Source organism: Rhineura floridana, chromosome 9, assembly GCF_030035675.1.
Source record: "Rhineura floridana isolate rRhiFlo1 chromosome 9, rRhiFlo1.hap2, whole genome shotgun sequence".
NCBI classification, from domain to species: Eukaryota; Metazoa; Chordata; class Lepidosauria; order Squamata; family Rhineuridae; genus Rhineura; species Rhineura floridana.
The window spans coordinates 68,641,175-68,658,152 of record NC_084488.1 but is presented as its reverse complement, the minus strand read 5'-3'; the positions used below and the strand labels follow the sequence as shown (position 1 = coordinate 68,658,152).

The window sequence follows — 16,978 nt, the reverse complement described above, 5'->3', positions numbered from 1 at the left end:
CTCAAAAAGATATTTTTCCTTCCAATTTGACAGGCAGATAGAATTCATAAATATGAGAGTCCCAGGACAAATGGTAGAATCTTACTCCTTTCCACACTTACCTTTTATAGTGGCATAGTTACTGTTTGATCTGAGATTTTTAAGAGTGAATTTGGAGCTAACTGGTCACATGTCACTGTTATTAGAGAGAGAGTTTTTTTCCTTTCCATGGCAGGTTCTACCCAAATTGAGAAAAGTTCTGTGGCTGTTTCTCCCGCCAGTAAATGTCAGAGTTAGGAGCATGCAAGGGCAGGGCTGGCACCAAAGGGTGGTCAGGTCAGGTCCTGGCCCAGGGGGCTTCTGAAGGGCACATTAGGGTGGGAGAGTAGCACTCCCCTTCTGCAATCCGCACCAGTGTCCCTGCTGTGGTTTGCAGGGAGGGAGCTTCCAGGCCACCCCCCCAATTGCTTGCTCCACCTACCTCTCTCCTGTCTTTGCTGCTGCTTGCCCAGGGCTACCAATAACCAAGATGGCGGCAGAGGCTTCTTTAAGGGGCTGACGCCCCACCACCATCTTGTTGATGGCAGGCATGTGCATGCATGTAGAGTACCACACATGTGTATGAATGAATCAATGAAACTTTATTTTTTCCCCGCCCTTTTTCCAAACTGGAACTCAGGGCGGCTTACAAATAAAACTACATGTAGTTAAAAGCATACAAAATCATACAATTAAAATACAATTAAACTATACACAACCTTAAAATCATGAAACAGGCACTTAAAATACTAAATAACAATTTAAAATAATACAAATAATAGCATAAAACAATAAAGACAAACCTTGTAGAGTCCAATCCTAAACACCTTCTATCCCAAAAGCCTGTCTTTACTTGCCAATGGAAGGATGGCAAGGAGGGGGCCATTCATGCCTCCCTAGGAAGGGAGTTCCAGAACCTAGGAGCAGCCACCGAGAAGGCTCTATCTCGCGTCCCCACCAGTTATGCTTGCGAAGGTGTTGGGACTGAGAGAAGGGCCTCTCCTAAAGATCTCAGGGCCTGGGCAGGCTCATATAGGGAGATATGGTCTGACAAATAGCCTGGACCTAGGCTGTTTGGGCTTTATAGGTCAAATACAGCACTTTGAATTGTGACTGGAAACAGACTGGCAGCCAGTGGAGCTGTTGTAACAAGGGAGTTGTATGGTCCCTGTAACCAGCCCCAGTTAACACTCTGGCTGCAGCTCTTTGTACCAGTTCAAGTTTCCGAATAACCAAGATGGTGGTGGGGGCATCAGCCCCTTAGAGAAGCCACCACCGCCATCTTGGTTGATGGCAGCCCTGCAGGCACCACAAGCGCAGCAGCAAAGACAGGAGAGAGGTAGGTGGAACAGTCAGGAGCCGCATGACCAGGGCAGACTGGTGCCCAAGGGCCCAGTCATACGTGGTGCCGTTCCTGCACATGGGGAGGATAGCCCTTTTGTACATTTTTTTAAAAAAAATAAATTTCTTAGCATTCCAGAATTTGAAACTTGTGGGAAAATAGAAAATTAGATGAGGTTAGATGAGGGGAACTATGTATCCCTGTCTGAGATATGATGAATCTGGCAATTGTGATTCCATTTTATCTGCAGCTAATTACTGCTGTTATTGGCCATTTTCTGCTCAGAACAGGATATGAGCACCCAGCCCAAACTGACAGCTCCTGTTGGTCAGAGGGAAGTGGCATGAAACAGACACCTCCCAAACCACAACCCCACCCCAACCCCTCTATTGGACATTATTGGATGATTCTCAAACACATTCCACACAAATGAAACTACTGAGGATCCAATCCTGATCTTTCAGGTTTTTGGTGGTAGAAGAAAAAGTGGTTTTTTTCGGAATAGCAGCTGAATAGTGATGATGTCCTATGAAAGCATGCCAAAAAATTCTAATAGATAAACACTTGAGCAACAATGTGACTATAACAGATAATTGTGGAAAGGCCCCAGTTCATTCCAAAATATATTCTGTCTTGCCACATTTTCTAGGAGGGATTTCCTCTCCCTTTTTCTCATTGTTAAGTAGCAATGGATTGTTACTATTAGACTGGGCACTGTGACCTAATATAGCCAGTAGAGAAGCACAGTTAGTCTCCCTTCCTGAAAAGCCGGGGAAGAAGACAGAAGAAGTGTAGCAAGGTTCACTTTCTCTCCCCCATGGCAAACCAGCTTCCTGGCAATTGCCTGGCAACCATTGCCAAGAGAATGTTTAACCTTCTCCACCAGAATCTATAGAATAAGAAAGCAAAGGAGATATTGATCCAGTTGTGGCACGCATAAAGATGACAGCATATCCAGGGTCATTTTGCTGCCTAAGGCAAAAGTTAAAGATGGCATCCTCCCATTCCACACACATAGAATCCAACTGGACTGACAGTTGAATCTTGCTACAAGATTGGCAATGGGATAGCATCCTCTACTACACCAGGGGGCACCAAGCTATCTTAGGGGCCACAGAGACAGGCCAGCTTAGGGATTTTAAAGGAATGGTGGGGGTTGTTTCAATATGCTTAATTGTAGTGCCAATTTTGATACCTATTTCTGTCCACTGGGCTACATGAACTGTCTGCCATCGCAGACAGAGATTTGGGGGAAAATAAAGAATACAAGTTACACACTTTTTTGTGTAATACAGAAAATTTGCTGCTCCTTACTTTTTAATGTCACCCACTTGTTTTTCAGCGTATGTGAAAAAACAAAGTGAATAGAAAACCAAAAGAAAAGGTGGACTTGGGTTAACAACATACCAATGAAGCCAAACAAGATTAATGCATGCATGCATTAATAAATTTATGGATTCATTTTGAGTACAGCCTGATCCTAAGCCAAGAGGAATGGGAGGGAAACCACATGCCTCTTGAAAGCAGCTCTGATCAATCTTGAAATGAAATGATTAACTCCTGAAGAGACATAATGTGATGTTGCTTTGGCAATATCAAGTTTTGGTTTTACAGCATCTGTGTCTATCACTGTAGCCCTAGCAAAATATACATAACAGAACCCCATATAACAGATAGCCACAACCTGAATCTTGAAAAATAGCCACAGCCTGATTTTTACACAACAGAAACCCTTCCTTGACATTACTAGAAGTGGCCACATAAGTAGCACCCAAATCAATCAGTATACCACCAGGAGACAGCATGGGGCAGCCTGAAGAAGTGGGGAAAGAAAATTAGCTATGGAGGGGTGGTGAAACTGGTCAGTCAGCATTTATACAATCATCAGGGTTGACCCTACACAAAATGGTGCCCCAGCAAGGAACATCTTCAGCACTCCCTTCATTTCTTCAATTTTCAAATACCTAATTTTTAATTGCATTTGTAAATTAAGTTCACAACTTTAATGAAAAATTTACATCTATCTTAAAAAAAAATTAATTTGCACACATGGATCTGCAAATCTAATCATTCATGTCATATACAAACAAATCAAAACCAGTTTATAGAGGGTTTTTTTTTAAAAAAAGAATTACTTAAATGTACTAACAAAGATGCTGAACTGTGCACCAGTGCTGAGGACCAATATTACATATTGTTATAGCAGATAACAGCACAATTCTACACCTGTTTATTCAGTAGTGAGACTGATAAGAGTGTATATAACTGAAGCCTTACTAAGTTAACTTTAGTCCTCACCTTGCTCTTGGAGATATCTATTACTGACCAATGGCATTTTTAATCAATAAAATAGCAAACGATGTCAGTTTCTTATCAGTCATTGTTAACCAAAGTTATACTTTAATGATCCTGAGCTTTGAAAAACTGTACACTACTCAGACACCCTGACTCTGGCACTCCAGGAAGTTCCCAGGGTCACATGCTCCTTGAACCACCCTTGGCAATAATATCAAGGTAGCAGAACCGGTAGTAATTTTTGTTGCATAATCACATATATGTTTCTGGATGAGTAAATCTGTGAAGTTATGATTGCTTATTAATAAGATTTCCACCAATGATTGCCAGGAGTACTTGCAAACATGTGTGTATATACATGTACATACCTTGATGTAAGTTTTTTTACCTGAAGTGTTTTTTATCAAAAGTGGTAACCATCAGTCATGTGTATAGTGTAATTTCCTAAGCATCCCAGGTGTAACATTCCCATTCACAACTCTAATTGTATAGAAGAGCTATTTCGTTGGCACATTTCAACATTTTACCTTCAAAGATGTTAGAGGGTAGATTTGCTAAAGTTCCTATCAAGGATAGGTGCTGTCCATGTAATCAGCTGGAACCTGAAAGTTTTCCATGTGGTTTTTCTACTGTAGATTATATCAAGGGGCAAGAGAATGTATAATCTTTACTTTATGAGAGTTTCCTCGTCGATCTTTACCGACTGTTCTGAGTATTTGCCTTGGGGGATCCAATATATTCATTACTGAACAGGTAGCAATGTTTCTGAATGTAGTAATATTTTTTAGACATTCAATGACTGTTGGGTCTTAATCTTCATTTTGGCTCTTTTGATCCTGTGATTATGTATTTATACAGGTGTATATTCTTTAATGGTCAGCTGACTGCAGTAAAATGTTGTTGTTGAACCATCAGTTATGTGTATATCGTAATTTCCTGAGCACCCCAGAAGTAACACTTCCATTCACAACTCTAGTTGTAACTATTGCTAATCACTACTATAGTGCATGTTTAAGTTACATACATCAGTGTTATAACTTTGATGGGGGAAATGGTTGTATCTATAGGAATGTAGTTAATAAATATATTTTCCAAGGCACATGTGACAAACAGAATAGTTGCCAGCATTGATACTAATACATCATGTGCTAGCACCATTTCTTGGACTGGCTCATGGCAGAAGTTCTGGAGTAGCAGTCTGCCCATTCAGTCCTGAAGTCTACAGAATGACACAGCAGACCATAAGATAGGGACTTCAGCAGAATTTTTACACTTTTAAAAAGACTGACCTGGTTCACATGCCACAGTAAGTTAAATTATGGCTTACCAGGGCCGTGTGAATTGCACTGGAGATCACTCATGGCCGAGTAAAATTGTCTTCCAAGATAAGGTAAGAGTGGGTCTGTAAGTGACTGTGGAGGCCAATTCTGGATCCACACAGCCTCCCACACTGAGGACATAGATTTCCAGATGGAAGATGGTCACAATGAGGATTTGTTTGATGTGCCTTCCGCTTAGCTCATTTGTCCCGTTTGCCCTGTATTTGTGCTTCTTCAAAGTCCAGAACACTTTTGATAATAGCCAACCTCCATTTGGGACGTTCATGGTCAAGACTTCCCAGTTCTCGATGTTCATGTTACATTTTTTTAGATTCGCTTTAAGAATATCTTTAAACCTCTTTTGCTGTCCACCGATATTCCGTTTTCCATCATTAAGTTACGAGTAAAGAAGCTGCTTTAGAAGACGGTGATCAGGCATTTGAACAACATGGCTAGTCCAGCGAAGTTGATATTGAAGAATCATTGTTTCAACACTGGTAGTCTTTGCTTCTTCCAAAATGCTAACATTAGTTTGTCTGTCTTTCCAAGTAAGTAAGCAAAATTTTCTGGAGGCAGCGTTGGTGGAATGTTTCAAGAAGTTGGAAGTGGTGTTTATAGATGGTCCATGTTTCACAGGCATACAGTAAGGTCAGTAGTACAATGGCTTTGTAAATAAGCATGTTGGTCTCCCTGTGAATATCCTGATCCTCGAACACTCTACGCTTTATTCAGGAATAAACGGCACTCACAGAGCTCAGACGATGTTGAATTTCAGCATTGATGTCAGCTTTTACAGAGTGATGGCTGCCAAGATAGGGGAAGTGATTAACGTTCTCCAGCATCACACCATTAAGCTGGATTGCTGGTGCTACAGAGGGACTAGTTCGCACCTGTTGATGAAGGACTTTGGTTTTTTTAATATTAAGACAGATCCCAAGCTTTCCATATGCTTCTGCAAAGACATTTAGGATAGTTTGAAGATCTTTCTCTGAATGGGCGGAGACTACATTATCATCGTCATATTGAAGTTCTATGACAGAGGTTGACATTACCTTACTTTTTGCTTTCAGCCTACTGAGATCAAAAACCTTTCCATCTGTTCGACATATGATTTCCACACCAGTAGGAAGTTTTCCCTCAATTAAGGTGTAGAATCATAGCAATAAGATAGCAAATAAGGTAGGATCAATGACGCATCCCTGTTTTACGCCTGTTCTGACTCTGAATGGATAGCTCTGAAAGCCATTGTTATCCAAAATTGTCCCTGTGATGTTGTCATGAAGGAGTTGCAAAATATTCACAAATTTATCAGGGCATCCAGATAAATATGCTGGCTCCGGGAGAGGAGCCCACTTTGCTCCTCCCATCATTTTAGCTCAGTGTGGCAGCTAAGCCAAGGTTTGGCTTAGCAAGTCATCTGATTCTGGGTTCATCATTGAGCTTTCTCCAGATTAATCACAAACTGTAATCAAGAACAAACATGGGCTGCAGATCATGTTTAAGGAGAAAAGAGCTTACCCACAATTCTGGGTTCAGACTATACACGAAGCCAAACCTTGATTTAGCTGCCATGCGGTTTTGAGGTAAAAGGACTCTCTCTCCGTCCCTCTCTCTCTCTCTCTCACACACACACACAGATACATAGCTTGTGCATGATAATCATGATAATTATGAAAGTCATTTCTGTTACTATCCTTTGATAAAAATTGTTTCAGCACTAATGTTTTTAAACAGAAGCACTGAATAAAGTAGAATGAGGCTCTGAATAAAATAGACAGACAAGGTTTTCTATTGAAATGGACTCCAACATGATAGTTGAATGCACTGTTAGTTGTAAATGAGGGGATAAAATGAACACTTGAGAGCAGGATAATAATGCCATAGTTCCTGAATAAAATCTTAGTCACATTGTTTAAAAACCCCTTGATATGTGCAGCATGTAATTAAAGATGTGGGTAGCTCTATAATTATGCTTTCTGGGTTAAAGTGGGTTCCCCCCACATTTTTGGAGTTTTAACATGCCAGTACTGTCATTAATCTGATATATGCATATGATTTTAAATAACCATATTACTTCTTGCTAGATTACTTTTAATTTAATGCTGAGTTGTGAGTTAGCATTGCATTGTAACACTCAAAACACAGGGCTACATAACTTGTAATATAATTTGAATAAGTGTTATAGTGTTACCAAGTTACCTTCCACTCACAAATTTTCTAACTATATTAAGAAGTGAACAAAGTTAAATGCGTGATGTTTAATGGTAACATACTATAATTCCATTCCTGCTGTTAAGTGAGTAATTTTGCAAGTGATTTCAAATTGTTACCATCTGGTGTTGGATAAAGTTTCTTACAATATTTATTGGTGCACACAACTCAGGAATGAAATAAGCTTTATACAGAAAAAGATAATCCCTTCTAGAATATGAAGGCACATATCACACATGCTGTATTATGCATTAACCCTCTTAGATTTCCATCCCTGCTACACCCCAATACACACACACAGTATGCACCATTGTGAAGGGGCAAGTCTTGTGACAGTGACTTTCAGGAACATGTCTTACAACATTTCAGGGAAAGTCTGACAAAACAGTGAAGGGAGAATGGCCAGCTCAGTATTTTCCTGACTGTATGTGTCAGTCAGGTTTCTCACATGCAAAATCCCAAGGGATTTCTCAGCTGGTGAATGGCTAGAGTAGAAAGCAGAATGCAAATATTTAAGTTGCTAGAAAGTTATGATTTTGGGTAGGTGGTGAGAGAGAACCAGAAGCAGGCCAATTGGTGCCAAATGAAGTACACCAACAGTAGGGTAAGATCTGAGAAGTTACCTGAGGCCCCTGGGATGTTCATAACTATTCTGGCCATTTGATGTTGACAAATTTTTGAGTGCTATTAAAAATATATTGAACACATTTTTGCTGTATAGAGAGCATGATTTGGGTGAGCCAATGCGAGAAACTTTTATTGGTGGTTACCACAGTAACGTACAAATTTGGTCATAATTACGGACTGAGATGGAGAACTTTAAAAGAACAAGCATTTTAAAACTGATACAAAGTGTGACAGGACTCTGTGTGGAGTGACATGATCATAATAACCTAAAGTCCCAAAGGATTTCATAGAGATTTTCACAGAGGTATTCTGAAACAGCTTGGGGGGTGAGGGAGAGACCAGCAGCAATAGAAGGTCAGCAAGTAGCAGGCTGCAATTGTCAAGAAAGGGGATGCCTGGAAAATGGGCATCAATTTTAACAGCCAAATCAGAGTGGAAAAAAGTAACCATGTAGATGTTTAAAAGAAAGGAAGGAATTAAGTCACCTCTTGGACATGTAAAGAGGAGAATACAGATGAAAGTCCTAAATGACCATGGCCCAAATGGCTGCATTTGTCACAGAGAGATGAGAGTACAGTGCTTCTGACATTAATGCAGAGAGGTGGTTTAGAGGTTATGTGATGAATTTTCAGGTTTTCTGCTAATGTTTCCAATTTATGCTAACCTTTTTCCAAAGTCCTTGCTCAAAATTGTTAAATAGGAAAAAATAATATTATAATCATCTATCAAGAAATGTTCATGAGCAAGTTACATTGAAATTATGGCTAGCAACCAATTAAAGAATTTGAAGTTGCTTACCTCCTCTTTCATAGAATCACAGAATAGTAGAGTTGGAAGGGGCCTATAAGGCCATCGAATCCAACCTCCTGCTCAATACAGGAATCCAACTGAAAGCATGCCTGACAGGTGGCTGTCCAGCAGCCTCTTGAATGCCTCCAGTGTCGGAGAGCCCACTACCTCTCTGGGTAATTGTTTCCATTGTCATATTGCTCCAGGAGTTAGGAAGTTTTTTCTGATGTTCAGTCGAAATCTGGCTTCCTGTAACTTGAGCCCATTAGTCCGTGTCCTGCACTCTGGGACAACTGAGAAGTCATCCTGGCCCTCTGTGTGACAACCTTTCATGTACTTGAAGAGTGCTATCATATCTCCCCTAAGGCATCTTTTCTCAAGGCTAGACATGTCCAGTTCTTTCAGTCCCTCCTCATAGGGCTTTGTTTCCAGTTCTCTCATCATTCTTGTTGCCCTCCTCTGATCCTGTTCCAGTTTGTCTGCACCCTTCTTAAAGTGAGGTGTCCAGAACTGGATGCAGTACTCAAGATGAGGTCTAACCAGGGCCAAATAGAGGGGAACTACTGCTTCAAGCGATTTGGAAACTATACTCCTGTTAATGCAGCCTAAAATAGCATTTGCCTTTTTTGAAGCCACATAGCACTGTTGGCTCATATTCAGCTTGTGATCAACAAACAATTCTAAGATCCTTCTCACCTGTAGTACTGCTGAGCCAGTATCCCCCATCTTATAACTGTGCATTTGGTTTCTTTTTCCTAGGTGCAGATCTTTGCACTTAAACTTTATTCTGTTGTTTTTAGCCCAGTGCTCCAGCCTATCAATATCTCTTTGAATTTTGTTTCTGTCTTCCAGAGTATTAGCTATCCCACCCAATTTTGTGTCAACTGCAAATTTGATAAACATTCCCTGTACCTCCTCATCCATGTCATTAATAAAAATGTTGAAGAGCACTGGGCCCAGGACTGAGCCCTACGATATCCCGCTCGTTACCTCCCCCCACTTTGAGAAGGAACCATTGATAAGCACTCTTTGAGTATGATTCTATAGCCAACTGTGGATCCACCTAATAATTGTTCCATCCAGTCCACATTTAGCTAGCTTGCTAATCAGAAAATCATGGGGCACTTTGTCAAAAGCTTTGCTGATGTCAAGAACTGGCCATATTTTACCTTGAGGAGAGAAGACTGGGGGGATATATTATAGCACTCTTCAAGCACTTGCAAGGTTGTCACACAGAGGAGGGCCAGGATCTCTTCTCGATCATCCCAGAGTGCAGGACATGGAATAATGGGCTCAGTGTACAGGAAGCCAGATTTTGACTGAACATCAGGAAATACTTCCTGTTAGAGCAGTACAACAATGGAAACAATTACCTAGAGAGGTGGTGGGCTCTCCAACACTGGAGGCATTCAAGTGGCAGCTGGACAGCCACCTGTCAAGTATGCTTTAAATTGGATTCCTGCATTGAGCAGGGAGTTGGTCTCAATGGCCTTATAGGCCCTTCCAACTCTACTGTTCTATGATTCTATGTAATAAATATATTTTTAAAAAGAACAACTGCAATAGCCCTAGAGTCTAAAATGTTTGAAAGATCTCCACAGATTATCTGAGAAGATAATCTCTTCTCTCCCCCCCCCCCAGTATTTTATTTCAATTAACGTACAGGGAACAGCTGCCACTTTTTAATTTATTCATATTATATTCTGCCTGACATCTCAAGGTGCTACTTCTTCCTGCAATCTAGGCCTCAAAGAGGTGTTCCCAATCTAAAATAGAACATTTAAATTGTAAAAGTTGGCTCAGGAAAATGCTGTTTGGCCTCTAAGCATCTTTGGATTGCTAAATAAATATGTGCATGCAAAACTAAAGTTGTCATTGTCATGGTGAAATATTTTTCCTCATTTAGAGCCAAACAAGTCTTTGAAGTCACTTCTATTTGGTTCCACATTTCAGGCAGAATATTGGTGCTCGTGAATGTCTGATTATTTTAGGACAGTTTTGTTTTAGAGAACATAAGAAGAGTCCTGCTTGATCAGACCAAAGGCCCATCTAGTTGAGTATCCTGTTCCCACAGTGGCTAACTAGATGCCTATGAAAAGCTCACAAGTAGGACATGTGTACAATAGCACTCTTTCCACTTGTGTTCCCCAGAAACTGCCTCCCCAGATACACTGCCTCCAGTACCAGAGGAAATACACAGCAGTCATGACTAGTAGCCACTGATAATCTTAAGTAGCAATTAATAGTCTTTTAATAAGAACTTGACAAGAGGAAAGCAATGTAGATTAAAAAAATAAAAATCAGGAGATTAAATTTTTAAAGAGTGTTTCTCACATTTTCCCAATAGGAGATTGAAAGAAAATGATGATGACAAAGTTGTAGAAACAGGTGGCAGTTATCTTTCATAAAGCAGATTCAATAGTGCAAGCTTTAGAACTTCACAGATTTTTGAAATAAATTCCAGTGCTTGCATATGCCATCACCAGAAACTTTGTTTATTTTGCATTGTTCTGCATTTCCCATTAGATTCCATGCTTAAGCATAATATGCTATTTGGTGATTTTCCTCCTAATCCCCCAAGATTAAGTTTGGAAACAATTAATTTCCATGGTATCAGCAACCATGTATTACAAGAGAATAATTATTTCACTATTAGAATCTATATTTTCAGAATAATTTATATTTAGGTACTGCAGTGGTACCCTGAAGTATTATCAGTGGTACTTTGCTGGTATTTAGGATGCATGACTGAGCATGACAATAGAGTTATTCAGTTGACTACAGAAGCCAATTGTAACTTTGTTATAGCAACTAGGCAAGAGAAGCTAATTAAACTAATGACGTTTTATTGACAAAGATTCTGTTGAAGATTTTTGTTTGGAATTAATGAAACATCTTTATTAATTACTATCACTTTTGTGTGTGCATTTTAATTAGAATTATCTGCACCCAATTAGACCCCCAAATAATTGTTACATGTGTAACCACAATTGTCATTATTAATGGACGTGTCAGCAAAAGCCTGTGCTTTGGGAATTCAGATACTTTTTACTTTACAGATGTAACCCAGAAAGTATCCTTGTAGGTCAGGGTCCAGGTTGCCAACATGGCATCCTCCAGATATTTTGGACTATAACTCCTATCAGTCCAACATGTCCAGTGGTCAAGGATGATGGGAGTTGAAGTCCACAACATCTGGAGGGCACCAAGTTCACTATCCCTGTTCTAGGTGAACTCCCTTTTGAACCATGATCAAAAGTTATGCAAACCAAATTTTGCATAAGCAGAGACCAGAACTAGCCTAACAGTTTTTGCTGCTTGAGGCAAAGGACAAGATGACATCCTCCAATTCCATTTACCATAGCTGACCAGACTGGTAGTTGAAACTTACTTCAACATGGCCAATGGGGCATTTGAAGGCATCAGACTAGTTTAGGCGGTGCAGACAGACTATGGCATACACAGCTCTGTTCTTCAGCAGTGAACCACTGCTTCCTGACTCCACAGAATTTACCTAATGGTATAGCCAGCCCTAGCAGAGCATTTTCCATGTGTTAGAAATGTGGTTAATATTCTGCGCAGAATGCTCTGCAGTGTGTGTCCACCTACATACTGAAATAATTCAGTGTAGTAGTGCTTATGGGAGCAATGCGTGTTTCCCACATCTGAAAGGTTTCAATCAAACAAATCACTATACATAGTTCAAACTTTTTTTAAAAAATATGTTGTATATTCACATTTAATTCTTTAACCTAACTAGCTGTTCCATCAATAGAAAACATTTTGATACTGTGGCCAAGATGCCAGAACTTGTTGGATGTCCTTGAGCAACTTGTACTCTCTCACCTTCACTTCACCATCTGTAAAATGAGAATAATGGAGGTCTACCTTTTGTGAGGATAAATTATTCCATTAATATTTAGCAAAGAACATCATGCGTTCACTTTGTGTAATATTACTTATCTAAGCCCAAGAATTTCTACTGTCATTAAATTTAATGCAAAAGCACGTAAGCAATTTTTTAAAAAACAGTAAGGAACATAATTAACATATTAAGTTTTATTTCTTAATAAATTACTGGCAACATACTTACTTTCGCCTTTCTGCCTCAAATTTATTTAGTAGTTTCTGAAGACCACCATTTTTAAATCCCTGAAAATGTGCTGCAGGGGCTCCTACTGTGATGACATCATAGAGAACATCTGCAACAGGAATAGACAAATATTGAGATTTACAGACAAAGAGTTATGACTGTACCAAAGCCTCTGCTTATGATAGTAAGTGTCCCTTACTTTGAAGCGCTTTCCCTTCATTCCAGCACACTGCTGTAAGGTGAAAAGATGTGCCTTAAACATATTTTTACCATTGTATCCCTGCATCAATTCTCCAAACATAATAAAACCTTCCCTTGGATAAAACTGACCTCACCAATCATCTGACTAATCTGAAAGCTATCATATTTGAGGCCTGAATAAATGGAAAAGAAGAAAAGTCCTTATTATTTCACTAGCAAAACCTTGTTTCCATGAGGGGCTGGTAAACAAACAAGCATTCTCCCTGTACTCCCACCTACTTAGTCTACTACCTATGTTGCTCTGTTGATAGTAAAACAAAACCCTTCAGCAATATGTTTTAGTCTGGTACAGCATAATTCAGGGTACCTAACATGGTACCTTCCTGACGGTTTAGACTATAACTCCCAAAAGCCCCAGCCAACAAGGTTAATAGTCAGGGATAATGGGAGTTGTAGTCCACAATATCTGGAGGAAACCACATTGGCTATTCCTGGTAAAATTATTTGGCAGCTAACTCCATCACCTTTCCCATCCTACATTATATCATTACCCGCCTACGTTTTCATCCCATCTGTACCTGAACACCTTCCCTCATCGCCACTCTCTCTATTAGGTGGATGAGTGCCTATCAGTTTGGAAGTGAAATGGAACCATCCAGAAATAAAGCAGTGGTGCATACTTATGGGGCTCCTTAAGTATGAAGAAGTAAAAAAAGTTAGTAAATTAGAAGAAAAAGGGATGTTTTAATACCCCAAAACTTCCCTGACAAAAATCAATGACTTTATAGGAGATTGATAGAAGGTTAACCCAGAGGTGTGTGTGTGAGAAAGAGACAGAGAGAAAGGTCTACAGAAACCAGAAGTCAGGCAGACTGTAGCCCTCTTCAGCCATTCCCCTTCACTGGTTTCATCCTCTCCATTACTTGCCATCACTGCTCCCACAACCCTGTTGGGGGCTGAATTTTGGCCACAAGGAACTTTTTCTATTCATGAAGTCTTCCTGTGGTTTTAGCAATCTCATCTTTTTGGTATCAAATCCTTAGGTTTGGGGCTTGCATTCCTCTAGTGCTTTAGAGAAGAGCAGAAGAAGTCCTCAAAGGAGAGGAGAAAAAATATGTTCTTTATATTTTCTCCAGTCCTGAAATTTCCCCTGCCCCAAGAGGCCTGAACAAGACTCCAGTTACAAGCTGCCTGAAGCCCTGAAAAAGAGTACTCTTCATAAGGGGCAAGATACAACGCATTCTTGTGCGGCTATTGGCTACATAACGTATTTCACTCACAGGAATGTGCCCACAAATCCCCTTTGTAAGGCAAATCATAATGTGTAATGCAGTCCTGTCTGTCTGTCTATCTATCTGATTTCTTGCCTGCACTTCACAATAAGATCCCAGGATGGGATACAACTATAGAACATACAATTATAAAAACAGTAAAACCGTTACAATTAGAAAACTGGTAAAACTGTTGAAAATGGAACAGAATAGTATAAATTCAGCAACAGAGATGAGTCCCACAAAACATCTTAACTGCCAAAGGCCAGGTGTCAGGTCCCAACCAGAGGCGTCCTCATCAGAGGAGTCCTCACTGGAGAAAGACCAAAAGGCTCTGGTCTTGGAACCAGCCCTAGCTCAGGTTCCATCTGAGGGTGAGGAGCCAAGGTCCTATGATGAGGCCCAGGACAGGCCATTGGCACCAAGGGCAAGTTTAGCCTCTGACATCGAGGCTGAATGGCCCCCGAGCCACAGGGAGAGGTGTCACCTCAAATGCCAGATGGGAGACCTGACCCATCCAGAGGACCACCCAACTAGAAGCCTGGACTCCTCGGGAGTAAAGGTCTGGCTGCAGGTAATTAATGGGAGTTAACTGAGGTTTGGGGTATTTTTCAGCAGAACCAGCATAAAACCCAATTGCTATACTGGAACAGGTGCAAGAATACTGTTTATTCACCAGCTCTGCACCTGTCCTGTCTGTGGATTGACTGTTGACTCCAGTTCTGACCTTGGACTACTCTGGATCTGCCCCTGATCTGCATTGCCCACAGATTGCTTGGCTCCTAAACCTGGACTGCTCTGACCCTGCTTTGTGCCTGACCTCTTTGTTGATCTGGTAGACTGTGGACTCTAACTTTGGACTGACTCTGGATACTGTTTTGGTGTTGCCATCATCTGTGGGAAATCTCTTCCTTCTTTAAGAGCCTGGTGAGAACTGGACACCAGGGTAAAGAGGTAAGCCACACATTGGTACGCACAGCCATTTCCAGATTATCTGCATATCTATGCTTGACTCAGCCACAAATCTGTAGTAATCTGTTACATGTTTTACCATTTTCTTCATGGGAGTCCATCCATGAGTAAGAAGTGTCATATGGGAGAAAACCTTAATACACAATGCAAACTGACCTTTATGTTTAAATTATGAGGAAGCTTTCTAGTAGATCCCTAGAGACCTTTTTGAGTATCTTCATTGGGGGGACTAATGCATCTATTACCAAACAGGTGACAAATAACTGAATGCTATTATATCTCTTAGACTCGCTATGATTGATAGTTCCGAGCTTATCATGATTAATAATTGATTCTACTGAGGCTGTGATTTTGTATTTTATATTTTGTACCTTGTTTATTAGTTGGTCACTTGATTGATTAAATTTATTCTGAAATTCCATTTTTTAAATGTCACATTAAAATACAATTCAGGGGCTGTAACCAAAGATTTTCTATGACATTGATCATTGGAATTTTCTATGATCATTGGGAAATTCAAAACATGATGATGCTCACATGTGATGAGTGTACCTAAACACTATGGAATAGAAGCAGTATAAACTTGATAGAGGAATGCTGGGTTTGGTGGCATGCCTATGGTGGGGATAACATCTGTCCCTGTTTGGAATTAAACAATTCATTCTTAATTTATTTTACTATTTGTGGTAGGAAATAAGGAAGATCTATCAAGACTCATGGTGTTCATTTGTACTTGGATTCCTCAAACAATTATAGAGCACCACACTACTGATGCAATGTGCTTCCTTTAACTCATCTGTTACTCTGCATGCACTATCCATTAGATGACTACTAATTCTGATTATAGTAGTTATTTACAAATGCCAACAACTTTCTATCCATAATGAATATGAATGATGATAAAAGGCTTGTCAACACCAGAGTTTATTGTGTTTTTGCAGCTGTTTGCATTGCCATTTAATTTGTGTAGCCCACATGACATTATCCTCAAACAACACCAATCCTGATGCTTTCCCCCTGTAAATGCAGGTTTACCCGACATGGGGATAATCTGATGTGGAAAATTGGCCTCCAGACTGCTCCATTCAGGATAACAGATGATCTGTTTCAGTGTTTTGGGGTGAGTGGATCAATTGTCAACTTTCTGCTACTCCTGCTTCCATGCCCACTACTTCCTCTATCCTTTCATTTCTTTTCCAGTTGTGCTTGTCATTATTTCTGGTGTGTTCCCAAATGGAGGATTTTTTTCTTTTGATCCCTCAGATTTGCACAAAAAAAGCAGAAAACTGCACAAGCAAACCACATTAAAGCCAAGGTGCACACACAGCTATCTGTGGGCATGCCAAGTTGATACTTCATCAATATAAAAGAATCAACAAATGAGAAGGTGGGGTCAAACATAAAAGGGAACACCTACTATTATGAAAGACTGCAGTTGCTCTTCCTGTACACATTCAAATACGTTTGGGTATGGACTACTCTGCTCTAATTTAAATGGTGTGTGCGTGTGGTGGATTAACAGCTAAATAATGCTCAAATGTAGACAAGCTCAAACTGAGGTAAGTCTGGAGGGGGTAACTGAAAAAGGCATTCGTGTCAAGAGGAATCTGCAGTACCTTGGGGGAAGAGCCAGGAACACAGACCTGGTTCCCTTGCCAATGTGAAAGGGCTATGAAAATCGTTATACTCTATACTCCCCTTGTATAACTTATTTGTTGTCATGTAGAAAGTGCCATGCTTAAATAGAATTCAGTTCTCTTACTCTAAGCAATTTTTTAAATATTCTCATGATAAATGTCTCTATACAGAATCTCTGCAGAAACACTATACAAATGATTAA

The 16,978-nt window shown here is 40.1% G+C and overlaps 1 protein-coding gene across 14 annotated transcripts in view; it reads right to left on the bottom strand.

The window, feature by feature from the left end:
* The window catches only part of INPP4B (inositol polyphosphate-4-phosphatase type II B), a 444,727-nt gene that overhangs the window by 103,235 nt on the left and 324,514 nt on the right, over nucleotides 1-16,978 (bottom strand). For all 14 annotated transcript variants that reach the window (XR_009757936.1, XM_061584849.1, XM_061584844.1 and 11 more), the window contains one exon: nucleotides 12,695-12,803. Coding sequence is in view for 13 of the 14 variants with exons in the window: in XM_061584849.1 (XP_061440833.1) it covers nucleotides 12,695-12,803 (109 nt within the window). In the remaining variant the exon portion in view is untranslated. The remainder of the gene's footprint in view (nucleotides 1-12,694; nucleotides 12,804-16,978) is intronic.